At 53.1% G+C, this 18392-nt stretch overlaps 5 protein-coding genes across 5 annotated transcripts; 3 read left to right on the forward strand and 2 right to left on the reverse strand.

Annotated features, from left to right (window-relative positions):
• Positions 1-2554: 2554 nt before the first annotated feature.
• On the forward strand, positions 2555-5011 carry B0H65DRAFT_576963 (uncharacterized protein; the record flags this gene model as incomplete). The annotated part of the gene is made up of 7 exons (XM_062830675.1): positions 2555-2635; positions 2717-2739; positions 2813-3002; positions 3067-3313; positions 3451-3604; positions 3655-4141; positions 4207-5011. The coding sequence occupies 7 exons, from the start codon at positions 2555-2557 to the stop codon at positions 4771-4773; spliced, it is 1749 nt and encodes a 582-aa protein (XP_062680906.1). The 3' UTR covers positions 4774-5011.
• A 243-nt stretch (positions 5012-5254) lies between these two features.
• B0H65DRAFT_428075 (nucleotide-diphospho-sugar transferase) lies at positions 5255-6876 on the reverse strand (the record flags this gene model as incomplete). The annotated part of the gene is made up of 4 exons (XM_062824731.1): positions 5255-5281; positions 5343-6533; positions 6617-6673; positions 6805-6876. 4 exons carry the CDS (start codon positions 6874-6876, stop codon positions 5255-5257), a joined length of 1347 nt encoding a protein of 448 aa, XP_062680907.1.
• Positions 6877-8046: 1170 nt separating this feature from the next.
• Positions 8047-11824, forward strand: B0H65DRAFT_240713 (P-loop containing nucleoside triphosphate hydrolase protein). Its single transcript, XM_062822316.1, has 4 exons — positions 8047-8376; positions 8468-8636; positions 8698-9997; positions 10065-11824. Exons 1-4 carry the CDS (start codon positions 8374-8376, stop codon positions 11551-11553), a joined length of 2961 nt encoding a protein of 986 aa, XP_062680908.1. The 5' UTR covers positions 8047-8373; the 3' UTR covers positions 11554-11824.
• Positions 11825-13416: 1592 nt separating this feature from the next.
• Positions 13417-15505, forward strand: B0H65DRAFT_240743 (WSC domain-containing protein). Its single transcript, XM_062822317.1, has one exon. The coding sequence runs from the start codon at positions 13734-13736 to the stop codon at positions 15279-15281; it is 1548 nt and encodes a 515-aa protein (XP_062680909.1). The 5' UTR covers positions 13417-13733; the 3' UTR covers positions 15282-15505.
• Positions 15506-16188: 683 nt separating this feature from the next.
• B0H65DRAFT_240745 (uncharacterized protein) lies at positions 16189-17576 on the reverse strand. Its single transcript, XM_062822318.1, has one exon. It carries the CDS (start codon positions 17492-17494, stop codon positions 16274-16276), a length of 1221 nt encoding a protein of 406 aa, XP_062680910.1. The 5' UTR covers positions 17495-17576; the 3' UTR covers positions 16189-16273.
• Positions 17577-18392: the final 816 nt, after the last annotated feature.

The raw sequence follows: 18392 nt of genomic DNA on the forward strand, positions 1-18392 counted from the left end.
ATGTCAGGTCTTGCATGTCAGGTCTCGCATGCCATCTGGCGACAGCTGCATCCATCCCGATCGCTGCGACCAGGGTGTGGACCACTGAACTTGCAGTTCTTTTGATTTCTTGAAGTTCTTGGTCACTCGACCTTTGTTTGCCTGCCTTGAATGGTTGTCCGGCAGGCAACGATGCACCACTCGCACCCCCTCGATGTTGGATTGCTCTCAGAGACACGAGGTTGGCAGAGTGAATCCTTAAATGTCCCGCATCCATGCCCTCGTCTCCAGCACGAGTAGTGTATACTTTTTTGACGAGCAACAGTCCTGCTGCCATCGCGATCCAGCCAACGTCAGTGATGAACCACCACAACCTAGCCGCTGGCTGGCATGAGCGGAGCCATCTTCTTTCGATAGTTCTGCTGTTATCCAGGCCACGACACATCACGATACGTCACTGAGTCCAAGCCCTTTTGTCCATGTCATCCTTGGACTGACCGACTTGTTCGATGGAGTTCCTAGAATACAGATCATCACCTTCGTCGACCTGGATGACAGCGTGCACATAGACCTTGGCATGCTTTGTCAATCTGCCAGCAACAACTTGAACTTGGACTCGGCCCGGTGACACTTTCACAGTCCAACTATCCAACTCCAGTCAGGCCATCATTTCAGGGGCAGCCAAATGCACACCCATCAGCCACAGATTGTCATCACCACTCAGCCTTAACTCCTGGACTCTGGAGACGAACGGATTTATCGACGGCTTTGGTGTGGGTCACTCGGGCCCCCTTTTGCCGACCTGCCCCTTCGTGGTGTCGATTATCTCACTTACAGTCTTGGCGCTTTCTTCTTCCTCGTCTCGCCGAGTCCCAGGTACTCCAGATTCTGTCGAACCAGAGGTAATTCGAGCAATATCAACTCTGCGATAACGGCAACGACTCTACGAAACGCCGTGCGCTCAAAAGGGGAGTTTTCGCTCTGTTTTGCCTCAAATCTCATTGCGGCGGCTTCAATGCGGCGTTTTGAAGTTCAAGTTGGAGAATGAAGTTGTATCTGGTTTTAAAGTTTGCACGGACCGCTTTTGCCCAGACTTGTAAGCGGTATAAGCGCCTCACCTTTTGCTAACCTGCCGCTTCGCTTCTTCCTTGCTTTTGCCAGCTGGATGACATCCTGGCAACCAGGTTTTCTGTTGGTTCAAGCGCCCGACCGACTTCCCAAACTGAAGAGTCCAGTTTGCACACGCTCGACTCGACGTGTTTGCTTAAAATGTATGTATGCCCGATCACCATGATTTACCACCTATGGGTGCATTATCAGCGGTGACGCAGCAAGAAGCCTCAAGACCTTGGTGACGAGTCCGAGGCTGTTGGAGGTCTTGGGGGCAGCTACCCGTGCCTTTCCATGTGCGCATCGAACAACACTCGTAAGTCTAGTACAGGAACAGTGCTGTATCAATACAGTAGAACCACAACGCTGCGAGGCCTTGGCATTGAAAAACCAGCTTTCGATACACGCAGAAATTCATGTCCGGAGACGAGAGGCTGTGGCATCGGACAATCCGGGTTGCGTCGCTCTAACAAACACCTGGGTGGGCGACGAGTAGGGGAATATAAATCTGGCCCTTTCTAGGCTTGGGAGTCATTCCCTGTATTCTTCTTGCAACCACACGTCTGAACCACAACTTGGAATCATGGCTTTGTTCGTCGAACAATTGTTGCACTACTTGTTCTTTTTTGGAACGCCCTGCGGAGAATGCCAAATTACGGAGGTCTCGGTCAACCGAGAGATATCAGATCCGAACGGAGGATCAACCCGTCCAAGACTTCCAACGAATATGCCGAGCTGGGGTATATGATGTGATCCTCTTGCCCAAATCACCATTCTAGGAATTATTGAAATGCTGCAGCCATCCATTTTCGCTGGCCATGTCACGGAGTGTCGAGGGTTAATGGGTGTTTCTACTTCCAAAACTTCCGAGTGTCTGAAGATAAACTCGCAATTATCTCTAACCCGACTTCGAGTTGTAATTCTTCCTTCTCCAAATGAACTTGCTAATACAGACATGGACATAGGACGGACTGCGAGAGGATAAAGTACGGGAGGCTGGATATGTTACTGAACGAATGTGGCGTTGAACATTGGCATACAACACTCGCGGTAGATTTACATCCACAGAAAACAATATCACACTCATACTCAAGCTCGGTGTCGCGATGGCTTCACAGTTCATTTATCGGTCGTATAACAGAAGTGATGGACATCGGATGGCTGCACACAGGCCGTGTTGAGATCGAGTGCACTGGAGAGCTCCTTCCATTATTGCTCTCCTCATTTCCTGTGCACCATTCGCACCTTCCAACCCCCAATCTCAAATATCCCCCCACCGCTTTCCCTGTGCTCTTTCCAACACGAAGTGACTCGCTGAAATTCCAAGCAATCTCGCACAAATGTTTTCTCCTTTCCCTTCTCTCGAAGCCATCATGACCGAGATCACACATCCCTCAATTCCTGAGACCCCTTGATCGACCATCGGCGACGTTTCTTGATCGTGTAACTCTGTTATCATTTCGACATGCCGAATCCCAAGACGTATGGAGCTCGTGGATCGTGGAAGCGCGACTTCCAGCTGTGCAAGACAGTGTTTGTGGCTGCCGTGAGTGCCGTCCTCTTCCTTGTCCACTGCGCCAGAAAACTTGACCTCTTGATATGTTGCGGCAACTAAGACCCTTTATAGATCAGCCAGATACTATATGCTCGGTATGAACTATTGCCGACTTCGGTCGTGGCTTCATGCAATCTTCCGCTTCGTGGAATTACTGACCATTTTCAGACGCGCTTTCCCACCGAACTTCTTCCATGTCTTACCCCTGAGTGACATTGTCTCAAAGACGTTTGAAGAAGCCATGGCCTCAAGATCAGGCATACCGACTTTCGACGGAGAAATCTTGAGGGAACAATCGACCACCGTATTCCTGCACCAGGACGTCGACTACTCTCTCACTCGCTTCTTGGACATCCTGGTTAGGACCAGTCACCTTCCACACCCACCTCATCTACGGTATCACTAACCTTGTGCTGGACTAGACTAACGACATATTTCCCGTACTCGAAACCGAACATTTGGTCAAATTCCGTATCAGCTTCTTGAGATCAACAACTTGGGATGAAGACTGCTTGATCGAGTTCTACACTTTGGTGTTCAGGTACCCCCCTGATGGAAAATGTGGAATCGATATCTGGAGAGCAGGCGTCGGGGAGTATCACATATCCGACAGCAACTTCAAGCTCTGGAATCTGGGTGACTATCTGAGCCGGCTTCCCTCTCTCGATGGTACGTAGTACAGCTATCATTGCGCACCCAACCCAGCTGCAGTATACGCCGCATGCATCCCAGACACTGGGCACTCTTGGCTACCCTACAAACGGCAAAACCCGGTATCAAGATTGCAACTGACTTGCTTTTTACAGGACCTCTGTATTGGGCTATGGCCTTCCACGCAAACGAACTCCCAGATATTCCCACCATTGGTGTCTGGAAATTCAACCGTACCGAGTTCGACGAGGCAAATCTCAAGCTTCAGCAGAAAGAGGGATACCGCTATGACCTGATCGCCAAGCTGGAGTATGCAAACCCTTTCAGTTCTATTGTTCCCTGCGCTAACCATCGGATAGGATAGAACCACTTCGACCAGATGCTCAACTAATCGAGAGCGTACCTGTCGCTCCTGTCAGTCAGAGCACTAACAACCATAAGCCGGCTTCACCCTCTCCGCAACTTGACACTACACCCCAGGAGCTTGAAGCCCCAAAGCCCAAGAAACAGGCAAACACCAAACGCAAAGCGGTCCAAGAACCATTGCGGGCCATCAACACACGGCAGAGAACATTGCGAGCCCAAGAAACAGAAAAGGTGAACCAGCCACCAAAAGCAAAAGAGACCAAAGATGGACACAAAGCTTCCCCAGTTCAGAACCAAGGGTCACAAGGCAAAGCCACAGCAAAGGCTACTCAAAAGAAGGCAACCCGGCCAAGCGCAAAGAAGTCGAACGTGAAAGCGAAACAAGTGACAAAGACGGCACAAAAGCCAGCCTCAACACTGAAGCAGGCCCCAACCCCAAGACCTCCCAGCACTCAAAAGAGAAAGCCAAAGCGTCCCTTGGTAAGTCAAGCAAAGATCCCGTGACCAAAGGTCCAGAGACATGGACCGTGGCTAATGTCGTGCAGCAAATCTACGAAGACGTGACATCCAATCTGCCTGAAACCCAAGAGGTTGTACGCGAGAGTCAGACACAGCAAAGTCAACTGTCCCGAACGAGAAGCAGCAAGAGACTTGCAGCAAATGACGGCGGTCCGGTAGGAGGCAATGTCTCGAACACGAGGGCCAAAAGGGCGAAAGTCGCTGCTCCTTCTCCTCCTCCTCCCGCACGTATGCCTTCCACACCGGACGCCCAAGCTGTGTCCGACTTCCTGGACAGCATCGATGAGAATCATCTTCTGGATACTCCCCCGGATGCGCAGCGAGGTCCTCCGTCCTTCACTGTTACACCCGCCTTCCTGCGACCAGATCCGGCCCCAGAAGAAATGGAGAACGCGACTCCCGGTGACGAACACATCGGCGATAGCTTGGTGGATGACCCCAACAACAGATATCCGCCAACCGACATGTCGTTTGATTTCCAGCCGCTGCAGACGTCGCAGACAGAGAAGATGTTTCCGGGGATTCTTGACAGTGAGGATGAGGACAGCCCGATTGTGAGGCTCATCAGCAGACGACAGAGTGGCCTCGCCTGAGGATATGGAGAACGAGCCTAGTCGTTTCCTGATAGGTGGTACTGATGATGAGAAAGTATATATCGCTAGAAAGCCTGTTGTGTTTCAGGCTTGCATGATCTCGAGGTAGGGGCTATTGTGTAGATGGGTCAAAACGAAGCTAAAATGTGTTGTAGTTACTGGCGGTGTCTGCTATCAGTCCGAAATCTTGTACGTATCTAACGGGCCCGAGATTCCAAAGGGTAAGAAACGCAGAATGTTACCCATCACGTTTGAACTTTTCTCTGGCCATGGTAAGTGTGCTGCGACCTGACTATCTGTGATGTAGCTACTCGGCGTTTGCCGCAACGAGATACAGTAAGTCTGGTGGTAGAGCCATAACTTGGCTTTTGCATTAGTTCTTTTTGATTAAGTTTAAAGCGGCCTCGGCTTCAGTGGTATCTCGTCATCCATCCATGCATCCTTTCGCGTCAGATCTTTTGACTCCTGCACTTTCATCACTTTACATGATAACCTCGTTGGCAACATCCTGTAGTAGTCATGTTAGCAAAACTTCTTAGTAAACGAAGTATTCGATCAGCAAAACTCACCCTCTTCAACTCCTTGAAAGGCAAGCACACGCAGTTCTGCACGCGCACCTCATCACCAACCGCACACTCCTTGCCCAAAATCGTAATGGCCTGCACCTTGACACCATTCTTGACGATGCTCGTCGTATGGCTCGTCACCGGCGTCGGGGTACCCTCGACACGGGCCCACGCGCCCACGCGGCTGTTCCAGCCGATGATCGAGTACAAGACACAAGCGTCGTGCTTGATCTCGGAATCCTCCAACACAATCGACTCCTTGACACGGGCACCAGCGCCCACCACGGCGCGGGGACCGATGCTCACATTGGGACCCAACTTGGCTGTGGGATCGACGCGGGCCGTGGGGTGGATGAACACGGGCGCGATGATGTGGTTCGGCTGAGGCTGGGCCAGCTCCGAAGACCCGCTCTGCCACGCGTTCTGCAGGTACAAAGCGTTGGCGGGGATGGCGGACCCGGCCGTCTTGATCTGTCGCCAGAAATCCTGGGTTTCGTAGACGAAGAATTGCTTGCTATCGGCCATGTCGGAGAGGATGTCCTGCTCGAGGCGGATCACTTCGGAGCGCTTCTCGGATTCCTCGTCGTCGTCGTCGGCCTGGGCGATGAAGGAACTCTCCAAGTTCTCGGCGGACGGGTAGCGGATCAAACGGTTGGGTCTATCGGTGCGCCGCTTGATGGCCGTGCGGATGGAGGGGAAGATGGCTTCCGTGGCGAACAGGTACACGCCGCAGTTGATCAAGTTGCTGATATGGCTCTCGGGCTTCTCGACGTAGTGCAGCACGCGGCGCGTGTGCGCGTCGGACACGATACAGCCGAAGTTGGTCGCCGCGTCTTCGGACACGCGGGTGCCCAGGATGACGGCCTCGGCGTCTTTTTCTTCGAAGAGGCGGAGCATTTCGCCCAACGGGAAAGAGCAGCACACGTCGCTGTTGAGGACGAACAAGCGTTCGGGGCGACCCTTGAGGATGATGTCCCGGAAGTGGTAAAGTCCGCCGGCGGTGCCCAGGGCTTGGTACTCCCGCAGGTACTTGATGGTCAGCTGGGGGAATTCGTGGGCGGCATCCTTGATGAAGTCCCGGAAGACGGACTCGTCGTAGTAGCCGATCAGGTAGACTTCGTGGATCGAGGGGACTTTGGCGACGGCGGTTAGGCAGTGCCAGATGATGGGGTGGCCGGCGACGTCGAAGAGGGGCTGGTGGTTGTCGGTGAAGTTAGCGAATTGGATATAGACAATTCCGGGGGGAGAGTTCATTGGTGTTGTTCTTGTTGACTTACCTTGGGGACATCGAGGGAAAGGGGTCTGAAGCGAGTACCGCGCGAGGCACCTCCGACCTAGAAATTGGTGATAGATGTCAACATTTGCTTGTTTTTCTCGCATAGAAGCTACCTCTACCACAATGACTACACGGCTCGGGGTGGAGGAGGTTTCGTAATGTAGTTCAAGGAGGTCTGGAACTACTCACCAGGATGACGGCCTTGGTTGCGCCGCCAGCGGCCCCGTTGGCCTTGGTGTGGTAAGGGACCTGGAGAGACATGTTGTGTATGGGTTCCCAGATGTGGTTGATACAATCGCTACTTGGGATGAGAAGAGAGAGAGCTGAAATGTAAAAAGAGGAAAAAAAGATCGAAGAGATCAACAAGTGTTTAATTAGACGTCTCGAAGACGGGATGTCGTCCGCCCGCTTGTGTGGTGCTGCGGTCAATGGTGTAACTGGCCTGCTTCTTGTAGAGGACACCAGGCCAACCAGGTCCACTGTCACAAGAGCTCTCCATCTCCAAATCCCCTGAAAGCTGCGCAGTCCCGGTCTCACGGGCGGTGCCTGCCCCACGTGAACACCCAACTCTGTTTTGGAGGACAGGGGCACGAGCACGGCCTCGAACTGGCGCTGCAGATTGGTTCCTTCCCCACTTTGTGCTCTATGGTGGGGCCCGAGTGTTGCGGCCGGCAACGTGCTCAAAGTCGAACGGCACTGTCAAAGTCCGGCAGGCAGTGGCAGGAAGCCAACGTCAATACGACGGCTCGTCGGCTCCAAGCCATGAGAGGACCACAAGTCAAAATTATCAAGATCGAATTAACACCACTTGAGATGTTCTACACAAATCCTTTGTTTAATCCCTTGATACTTGTACTTTCTCCATGTGATGCAAGATGTGTTTGCTATCTTTCCATTTCCGTCCAGACGTACAGTGGTTCAGTGTCCAAACGGTCTCTCTCATTGGACCGTCACCCAAAGATACATGCAGACCAGGGTTGGCCAGACTCGCCGAGGTCGCGTAAAGTGGCAGATTTCAAGTCGCGACGAACACGCGTCTGCCGCCATTGGAGGGGGCCTCGACATTCGGTAACAAGTCAACCAACGTCACCACTCCCCGCCTGAAATTGCTGTAGCAACCGTGAAAGGGGACTGCCCATTGTTTGCAAAGTGCAAGGGCCCGCCGTTTTACATCGGACGGGATTGAATACGCCCAACCATAATTCAGGCACACCGGGAGATGGTTCCATTGGGATTCTTATCGCGAATCTCTGATATCCGTTTTCCTTGCAACACTCGACCTCACTTCCTCCCTCCACCTTACTTCCTCCTCACCAAGATCGAATCTGTTAACGCTGTCTCACACTTACCCCGCCTTCCTTAGCAGTGCCTAGCACCAATAAGAGCCGGACCTGAGACCTGCCTCTCTCATCCTCTCGTCGTCGAGATTCGACTGCTGCCTCTTTTCTTTTTTCTCCCATCTACCCCTCCATCTTGTCTGGTCGTGGAAAATATTTCCAGGCACTTACATCTTCTCTCACCATATACCCAACCCACATCTTCACCATCTTTCATCAACACACTCTTCTATCCAGAGCTTCACTCATACCCGTCTGGATACCCTCATATCTCGTCACTGTAATCGTCACTCCATTGTTGTCACCAACAGATAATCATCACGAACTGGGTTCGTCGGTGGTGTAATCGGCCTCAGCTGGATCTGAGGTTTTCATGATTCCTTGCTGAATCGCAATTCACAGGGTGAGTCCGGTGTTTATCATGGTAAGTTTGCAAAGTTTACTTTCACCTTTCCTCATTCAGTTCCTGCTTCTACTCTACTTTGTGACAACAAAATTCTAACATATCTTGACAGACTCAGACGAATATGCGCCGCGCAAATCAGCACGCCCGCATCAAGCGAGAACCCGGTTTCCAGCCGCCCATGACGAATTCGCGTCACGCTAGAGTTGACGACGACGATAACATGACGGTGGACTTTGCACCATCAGAAGTTGAGAGACGCATGCAGCGGTCAGATGCCCGTAAGTCAAGTCCAGATCCCCTCATTCATTCTGTGATAACCAACTGACAACTTTGTCACAGCTAGCGTGGACACCAGACTTGCGCCTGGCGCGTCAGTCATTGGCGACATGGAGGTCGACGGTGAAGACCAGGATGATGAATGCATGCTGATGGAAGTGAAGACCAAGGCCGAAGTCGTGGAGCAGGACCTTCCTACACCCAGGAGCTTCGTCAACATGGATCGGTCTTTTATCGGCCCCGGCCAAGCCCTCAAGGACTTTGGCCAAGAACTCAAGGATATCAACGATGCCTTGGGCGAGCTTCAGGCGCGAGGAATTCAGCACGTTGTCAGCCTGCCAGAGCTTGTCCTTGTCGGCGATCAATCCTCCGGAAAGTCGAGTTTGATGTCGGCCATTGCTGGCCTCAGTCTTCCAAGGAGCAGTGGGACTTGCACCAGATGCCCTATCCATATTCTCATTTCTCGCGCCGATGAGTGGTCTTGCCGAGTGTTTCTCAAGGAGGACTACGCATTTGTGCCTCGCAACCACCCTATCACCCTTCAAGATGTTACCGACCGGGACAGGTTTCCTCCCTGGGTGAAGCTTGATCCCAGTCGCCAGACTCGGAAGGAATTCAAGACGGTTCGGGACCGCTTCGATGCCGAGGAAATTGAGACCCTTCTCCGCTGCGCACAGGTTGCCATCCTCAACCCATCCACACCTTACCGCTTTTTTGTTCCTCGTCTCAAGAACGAGAGTGGACAATCTGACGCCGCTCGCCGCGAGCATTTGGATCGGATCAAGGAGAAGGAGGCCCATGGAGAGGCACAGTTTTCGCCCAACACAGTTGCCCTCGAGGTGAAGGGCCCAGACCTGGCTGACCTCAACTTTTACGACCTTCCCGGCGTCTTCATCACTGCCAAGCGCCCTGAGGACAGGTTCCTGGAGCGGGTTGTTCGCAACCTTACGTGCGAATACATTTCCCGCCAAAATGCCATCATCCTTTGGGCTGTGCCCATGAATCAGGATACTGAGAACAGCTTCGCCTTCAAGCTGATTCAAGAGATGAACGCAGAGGATCGCTGCGTTGGCGTCATGACCAAGGCGGATCTTCTGCCTAGGGAGATGAACGGCTTCTCCTCTTGGCTCTCGATGCTGAACGAGCAAGCTCATCGCACAGGCTTGGGATACTTCATTACTTCTCGCCAAGGTAGTGACTTGGACGAGCAGAATAAATTCGAAGAGGCCTTCTTCAATAGGACTGCGGACTCAGCGACTATGGGCCAATGGCCTGAGATTTTCGAGAAGTACCGTGATAGGTGTGGTATCGAGAAGTTGAAGGAGTTCTTGTCTATCACTCTTGGCCGGGAATTTTCTAAGGTGTAAGTCCCGTCTTTTCCCTAAGGACTTCTTGTGGTGTGGCTCTGATGCTAACCTATTTCATTTCAGTCTCCCCGAGGTCAAGCAAAAGGTTTACAACCGCCTGCTTAGGATTGAGGAGCAGCTCGAAAAGTTCCCCAACCCGCCGCCGAATCCTGAGATGGAAATTATGCGTAGTCTGGCGGAATTCGCAACAAACGTCAAAACCCGCGTGCTCCAGCAAGAATTCATGAGTCAATGGGATTGCCTCTTTGCTGAACCCTTCAAGAAGCGGATCCTTGGCAGCAAACCGAAATTCAACGTCAAAGAGCCGGACGTGATTACCATTGACGACAACAGCCCGATGGCCACTCCCGCTCCGTTGGGACAAACTCCCAGAAAGAGGTCTCTAGCTCAAGACATCAACATGACTCCTTCTAAGCGCCGTGGCCAAATCAAGGCCGAGGATAGCGACCGCATGATCATGTCGCCGTCGACTTCTGCCACCATGCGGGGTACACCAGGCCCTGGAAACTTCCCCTTCTCTCCCGGACCTGGCGGTGGACCCCCTCCTCGCTCCAAAAACCTGATGGAGCTTCGCACCATCATTAGACGGAGCGCCATACCCGGCCAGCCCGGGCTTGTGTCGGCCTCCGTCTACGAACCGCTTTACACCGAGGTGGCCAGAACCTGGGGTCCTCACCTCGAGAACTTTGTCAATCAGACTATTCAGTTCCTGCAGAACGAGGTCATGAAAATCCTGGATAACGCCTTCTCCAACCTGAAGAACCGTGCCGTTTACCGCGAGTCCGTGGAACATATGAAGTCCTTCATGGAGAAGCACAAGGAGGAAGTCCGCAACCAGCTCAACCTCATCTACAACCTTGAGACCCAGCGAATTTTCACGAAGGACGAAGAGGCCCTCCAGCGCAACAAGACAGCCGAGAAACGCATCCTCGAGCGCCATAGGCACTTCCTCCGGATGGCCGCCCGAACCGGCGAATCCCCAGCAATCCGTAAGATGGAGGAGCTGACGGAGGAGGAGCTGGCACAGGAACAGGCCAAAATGGCCAAAGAGCTCAAGCTCATCGGTCCGGACCCCTACGACCAAGAAATTACCGTCGCCGCCTACGTGCGCGGCTACTATTTGACGGCGGCCAGCCGGTTTATCGACATCGTTGCTATCCACATCATGTCCGGCCTCCTGCCCCGCGTCGCCTCCGTAATCGACACCTACCTGCACGAGAAATTGGGCTTATACAGCCGCACTTCTGGTACGGGACCGGAGATCTTTATGAGACTGATAAGCGAGGGTCCTGAGACGGAAAGAAAGCGTAAAGAGCTTAAGGTGGAGAAGGAGAGGCTCGATCAGGCGATGGAGATCATTGTCAATCTGGAGAATAAGGAGCAGATGGCTACGGCCACGGCGGCTAATTCGCAGGCGACGCAGGTGGCCGCGATGATGATGAGCCAGCAGGGTCAGAGACCGGAGTTGAGTATTAGGACGAATGCGAATGGAGGGGTGGCGACGCCGGTTAGTGAGAGGGCGCCGACGCCTATTGGGACTTATGAGGCTTGAGATGGAAGTCTGAAGTCTGTGGGAATTGATTTATTTGATGGATGAACCGATGGAAAAAGGGTGTTTGTATGGATTGAAAGGATTTCATCTTGTTGGAGTTTGGGGGGCGGAATATCCCTTGCTATATGCCTGTTGCTTTGTACGAGTTTTGCTTTGTGGTTTCAAGACCGGTGTGTTACAAAAGGGTCTATATCAAGAGACAAGAGAAAGAGAGGAATGTGTGTCCAAGTGGGTAACCGTGGGTGTGTAGACTGTGGTTGAGGCAGTCTGTCGCCCAGCCTATTTTACCAATCCCCACTCTCTTCCAGCATTGGTATAATAGGCTGGGCGACAGACTGCCTCAACCACACACCCACGAGTAGCCTTGGACACGCGTTGAGGTCCATGTCATATCACTGGATCAGAAGTTGTAGGTGGACACAAGGGAACAAACGAGGCCCGGGATCAGGGTCGTCGCTCGAGACTTGTCCGCGATCAGAAGGGAGAGAGGAACTATAACCGACTAAAGCCCTGTGTGGTGGCAGATTCAACTTGTTTATAAGTTGACAAGACATACCATGGTGTCGATGTTTACATATTTCTGGACTGTCGAAATTCACAGAACTCTTGTCTATAGGCCCAGTTTCTCGAGAAGCGGCACGATTATCGGTCGGGTTACTTGCTAGACAGATTATAGCTACTAGCTGATGCTCAACAGCTTCACTTCAGGAAGTCTGTGGTACGAGCAAGTTGAGCTCTAGTCATCAAGGCAAATAAATGATGACCTTTCATGATATGAGACACTCTCAATCGGGCTCCTTTTCTCGTGTGACGCTCGTGATCACTCTGCCACAACAACATACGGCGACTGCTGTTTAACTTGGAAGGAGCGTTTGGTGGGTTACTCCTTTGGAAAAATTCCCTTTCCTTCCACCTTCTTCGCCCCGTCCCAGCTCGCCCTATGCTCCTGCCCGTCATATAGAGTCTGCGGGTTCGGCCCTGCCCAGGCGTAGCAACTGCGAGTTCGCAGCATCAACTCAAAGATCATGTGGCAGTCATCACCCATCACTTGAACGTCGCCCACCACTCAAACGTCACCCACCGCTTTTAAATCCCTGTGTTTATTCCAGACTGCGAGGCTCTCCCCCTCGCCTGGATCCTTTTCCCTGCAGGGGCAAGCAACCAAGACAGACCATCTTTCCTGTACCACGCCTTCTTCCTTTTGAATCACTTCAATCAATATTTCCCGCTCCCAGCTCTCATGAAGTCGGCAAAACCAGAAAATAAATCTTGAACTAGTGTATGGTGATTATGGCAAACAACCCAATGATGATATTCTACCATCGACACCATCCAACCAGCCTCCTACGCTGCTATGGCACTCGTGATCACTCCGCCATAACAACATGGAGTTGGGCCGCCTTCTGGTTGGACTTCCTCATTCCATCGCGGGATTACGATAGTAGACGCGCTTGGGTGTAGCCACAGGAATTCACGAGTCACTTTGCCCGCAGAGCCTTTCCCCTCAGGGCAGGGCACATTCCATGGACACCACAGTCGAATCATCCAGCCCACCTCAACATCTCTGTCGCACACCACCTTTAGGTTGATATCCTATTTCTGAATTGCCTCTCTGACGTTTGGTGAGCTGACTATCCGGTCATGAGAGTCGAGTGTGTGCCACATCCATCACATTAACCGCCAAGACAGACACCCAGAGCCACCCCTTTATCGCTCCCTGTGCCTGATATCGGGCCATATACTCATGGAATGCGAGACTGACCCCCACGCATTCCCATCACGACACCCACAACAAGCCCCAAGACTTCGGCTTCACTGCTCCGATGTCTTCGCCTTCCACCCCTTTTCCAGGCCCTAGACCATCAAAGACAGTTACATCCTCATCATCAGACCGCGTTGGTATGTTTTTCCTACACGCCACTTACACCCGATGAGCTATGCCAATGCCAATCAGAATTTCTTGATGGGTAGGCTTTTCTTTCCCATCAACAACCCGGCAAAAAGCCCGGATCACTCCGGCGAGGGTAGTGGTATAAATCCCACGATGGCGCCATACCTCCTTCATCACTAATAGACAGAGAGGCACCACCATCTCAGCACCAGTCTTTACCCCTCCAGAGAACGGTGCACTCATCTCACAGACGTTCTTGACCCTTAACCTATCACCAAAACTGCCAACAATGGCACCCCAACGCTCTCTCCTCCAAGGAGCCTTCCTCCTCCCCTTCCTCGTCTCCTCCATCTCTGCCTTCCCCTACAACACCAACTCCGACGCCAACTCCAAGGCTAGAGACCTCAACCTCAACCTCCTGAAACCCCGCTCCCACTTCCCCACCCTATTCAAACGGCAAAACACCACCTTCACCCCCGCGAACACCAACCCCTCATCCAACCCTGGCACCCGCCTAGGCTGCTACCGCGACGACTCCGCCTCCTCTCGCCTCCTGCCCACGTCCTTCACCGCTTCGGACACCCTAACGCTCGAAGCCTGCGCCGTCTTCTGCTCTTCGTCTCCTTATTTTGGGGTTGAATACGGTCGGGAATGCTGGTGCGCCAGCTCTTCCTCTGGCTTTTCTCCCACCTCCCCCTCCACTCTTGCCGCCAAGGTCTCTGACACCGATTGCTCCTTCCCCTGCGCCGGCAACAACGACCAAACATGCGGCGCCGGTGAGCGCATCGAAGTCTACACCAACGCTCTGTACCGCCCGCCCATGAACGCCCAGGTGCCAGGGTTCGACTACCTTGGTTGCTATCGCGAGTCTTCGCCCCGCTTACTCCCCAACTCTCTTTTGGGAGACGACACCCTCACCACCGCTAAATGCGCCGCCTACTGCACCAATCTCTCCTTCCCTTATTTCGGCCTCGAATACGGCCGGGAATGCTGGTGCGGCGTATCCCCACCCTTCGACTCGCAGAAGGTTCCCGAGACGGAATGCAGCATGACTTGCGCCGGTGCCCCTGATCAGATCTGTGGCGCGGGGAATAGGATTAATGTCTATGAAAAGCAGATGGAGACGCCCGCTGACGTGGGCGACTACCGGTATCAGGGATGTTATACCGACTCGCCCGTCACTGGGGAGAAGTCACTCACTGGAAAAGTCACGTACGATGCGGCGATGACGTTGGATAAATGCCGGATGACCTGTGAGAAGGATGGATACCCTTATTTCGGCACCGAGTACGGCAGCCAGTGTTTCTGCGGCACGAAGCTCTATGATGGCCCCGAAAATGACGACGTCTCCGATGACGAAGACGATTACCCTCCCCGAGCGCTCAAGGTGCTAGACCGCGAATGCTCAATGCGATGCGGAGGCGACGCAACGAACATGACCAACTGCGGCGATGCCAATCGCTTGTCGGTGTACTGGAACGGCGAGGTCAGTGAAGCCCGTAACTTGGACTCGGACGAACTTGAGGATGCGGACTTGCCTGGTTGGTTTTATTCAGGGTGCCACAGGGATGATGTGGCGCAGAGGATCTTGACGGGTCCTTCCACGAGGAGCAACGACATGACTGTCGAGACTTGCGTGGGATTTTGCAACACTAGGGGTTTCACTTATGCTGGGTTGGAGTACCAGACCGAGTGCTACTGCGGGAATGCGATGGACTCTGTTAATCTTGATGAGGTTGATGGTAGCCAGTGTGAAGAGCTTTGCTCGGGCGATGCTGAGGAGTATTGTGGAGGCCCGAGGAGGTTGAGCCTGTATACGCTTCGCAACATCCGCTGATCATTGTCACTTGAGGGGCGGTTGGGAATCATTGGTGAGGGTTTAGCTGCGGTGACGGGTGGTTTTTCTCTTTGAGATTTTTCTGCGACATACACGATGAGACTGGTTATATGATTGGGTTTAAAGGCGTCTTTGGTTTCGTTTATGTCGCTTTTATTAAGTTCCTAACTATTTTTGCGCATTATTAAGTATCTGTCCCCCATCCGAGCGAGTACCCGCTGGTGTAGGGAAGTTGTGGTGCCTGCTTTGCCTCGCTCATGATTAACAAGTCCTTGTATAAGCAATCTCGGACGTACTAGATATACATACTTTTTTTCCTGCGAACATCATTGTTACAAGCGAGTAAGGCCATTCCCAGCCGACCAGTCCTGTTTCAACCTCACAAGCTGTTGTTCTGTTCTTCCACGTAGTTCGTCGTTGTTCTGCTGTAATCGGGTATAATCCTCATTATCCTCTTGAAGGACGCCCTAACATGTGAAAGGATTCAAAGGAATATTGCCCGTCGCTGTGCTGTGTGGCACCGAAAACCGATGTTTCAAAGATCCCGCCCGGAAGAACGCCTGATTCCCTCAATGACAGGAAATAAGAGAAAATGTCGTCGTCATGTTCGTTACACCGGTTAACAAAACAAATTGCAGCAAGCAGCCCGCCTCGCTTGTATATATCACCTGTTGCTCTGATGGTGAAGTCGAACCGGACGGACTCTCGGATTAAAGTCGGAAAAAAAAGATGCTGAAATGTTCGCAGCATCGCTGACCGAAAAGAGAAAAGTCCAGTTGTTTGCCGTTTGTAAATGCCATAACACCTCGTCGAAACCACCATCCATGTCTTTCTTCTTTGATCCCTCCTAACCTGCCCTTCCTTCCGCTTTCGTAGCTGGCCAGTCCAGATGACAGCAGCAAGTCCTTGGGATGACGCTCGAACAATATTCGTGAACCGGGTTGTTGTTGCCGTAAAGAGTCGACAATGACAATGCACACACAATCCGCCTACTAGGCGATCATTTCGTCGATCATATCGTCTTCCTCGCCTTCGTCATCTTCTTCAGCACCACTATCACTTTGAAGAGCCTCGATATCCTGCCAACCATCATCCGAAGCAGCATCATCCTCCTCCTCCTGAGCCTGAGCAGCAGCATTCTGGCCAGCATCAGATGCATCCTGACCAGTAGCAGCACTACTCTGACCAGTAGTAGTAGTGTTCTGAGCATCAGTAGCATCAGTAGTCTGATTGTTGTTAGTGTTGCTCGCAGTCCCAGCCCCACAGGAGCCACTACCACCACTCTTCTTTTTCTCGAGTTTAGGGATGGGCCTGCCATTCTGGTCCAACACAGCCTGCTCATTCCACAGCGTCGAAAAGTTGGGGTGTTTCCTACAGCTCCGACTGGCGACAGTCCGCCTCACGACGTGGATCCTGCAGTGCTTGTGTTTGTTGATCAAGCGGGCCAGGGGCGTGAAGAATCGGTCGGGCTGCTCGAAGCCGGCCAGGACCAAGCTCATCAAGTTGGGAAACTTGCGCAGGCCGATGCGCATCTGGTACAAGGTCCACGTGTTGATGGGCGTGACGTGGTTGGGGTCCCACTGGCGGTGCCAGTGCATCTCCAAGGCCTGCTGGTGTCCTCCTGCTGTTGAGCCGGCCCCTGCGGGGACGGGGGCGGGCACGGGCCGGGCTTGCATCGCGTGCTTCTCGGCGATGATGGCTAGTCGGGTCAGGTTTGGTGCCAGGCCGGAGAGCTCGAGGATCAGGTCCGAGTAGTACGAGTCCGGACGAGATGAGCGCTCGGCGCGGATGCGGATGTGCAGGTTGCGGACCGACAGGGCGTTGGCCTGGCCGATACTCCGGAGCCAGGTGCAGCTGCGGTGGAGAGTGCTGTCCTGGGCGTCCGGGTGGAGGTCTCGGTGCTCGTCGCAGGGCTCGAGGAAGACGAAGGTGTTCATACTATAAAGGACGAAGGCGGCCTCACGAGAAATCTGCTTGTCGACGTACAAAAGGCTGAGGTCGAGACGGGGCTGGGTTTCCCAGACGCCGGCCACGTCGGCGGCGGTGGGGATGGTGAGGAGTTGGGAGTAGATCATGTTGCGGACTTCGGCGGGCAGGTCCAGGAAGTGCCAGAACCGAGGGGGGCGATTGGCACATTGTCGGTGTGGTTGAACGCGGGTGACACGGAGAGGGCCGTGACCAGTTTTGGCCCGTTTTGATGGTCTGGATGACATTGTGGCAGATGTTTGACTTGATCAAGGGGATGTGCGAATAACGACGTCAATGAGGATGACGCTGTCTGTCGCTGGCGATGATGATGCAGGCACTGGCAGGGTGGTCGTGGATTTGTTTGTTATGCTGGGATGTTGAGAGGGCAGCAACCATCCCCTGTTCCTCCTAGCCGGGATCCTGGTGATGTTCCTGGATGGAGAATGGTGAGAAGACGCGACGCCGAGGGAACTTTATGATGGAAAGGATGTCGAAGGTGGTTCGTTGTTGGGAGTGGTTGGAGGAAGGAGTGAAGAGATGGTCACCCGACGTCGAAGGTTGAGTGGTTGTTGCAGGTGAGTTGAGGCTGACAGTGACGTTCCCTGGCGGCGTGGTTGCCATTTCCAGGTTCCAGGTTCTTGCCTGTTGTTAGGCTGTTAGGTTAGGCGGTCACTGTTAGCGTATCAGTAGGAAAGGGGCCATTGTTACAACGATAGCGTCCATGGTGGGACAGTGCAGTGGCCACAGGAGCACAGAATTCCAGGGTCTCGTCCTCCGCTAGTGCAACAGTCCACCCGACTCCCGGTCAGGAGCCCGAACGGGGGAGACGGGATGGCAGGCGCAGGTGTCAGGATCAGGTGCTGTGCATGTGCAGCTGATCAAACGAAACGGACCGCACAGACCAGACGGTATGAAACGCGGGGTAGTAACCCACCAGAGTGCTACTTAAACATTTACGATTCAGCAGTCTGCAGATGAAACTTGTAGTTGAGTCTTCCGACGCTGGACAGTCTCATTGGCCTTCATCTCTTGTAGCTGTGTATTTGCTGTGTTATGTTGGTTGGACCGCAAGCCGTGTAGCTGGGGTTGTCCCTGTGACCATGAATTTCGGTCCCGTTTGCGGACTCAGCTTGGTTAACCGTC

The sequence above is a fragment of the Neurospora tetraspora genome (genome assembly GCF_033439725.1).
Source record: "Neurospora tetraspora strain CBS 560.94 chromosome Unknown B0H65scaffold_5, whole genome shotgun sequence".
Taxonomy (NCBI): domain Eukaryota; kingdom Fungi; phylum Ascomycota; class Sordariomycetes; order Sordariales; family Sordariaceae; genus Neurospora; species Neurospora tetraspora.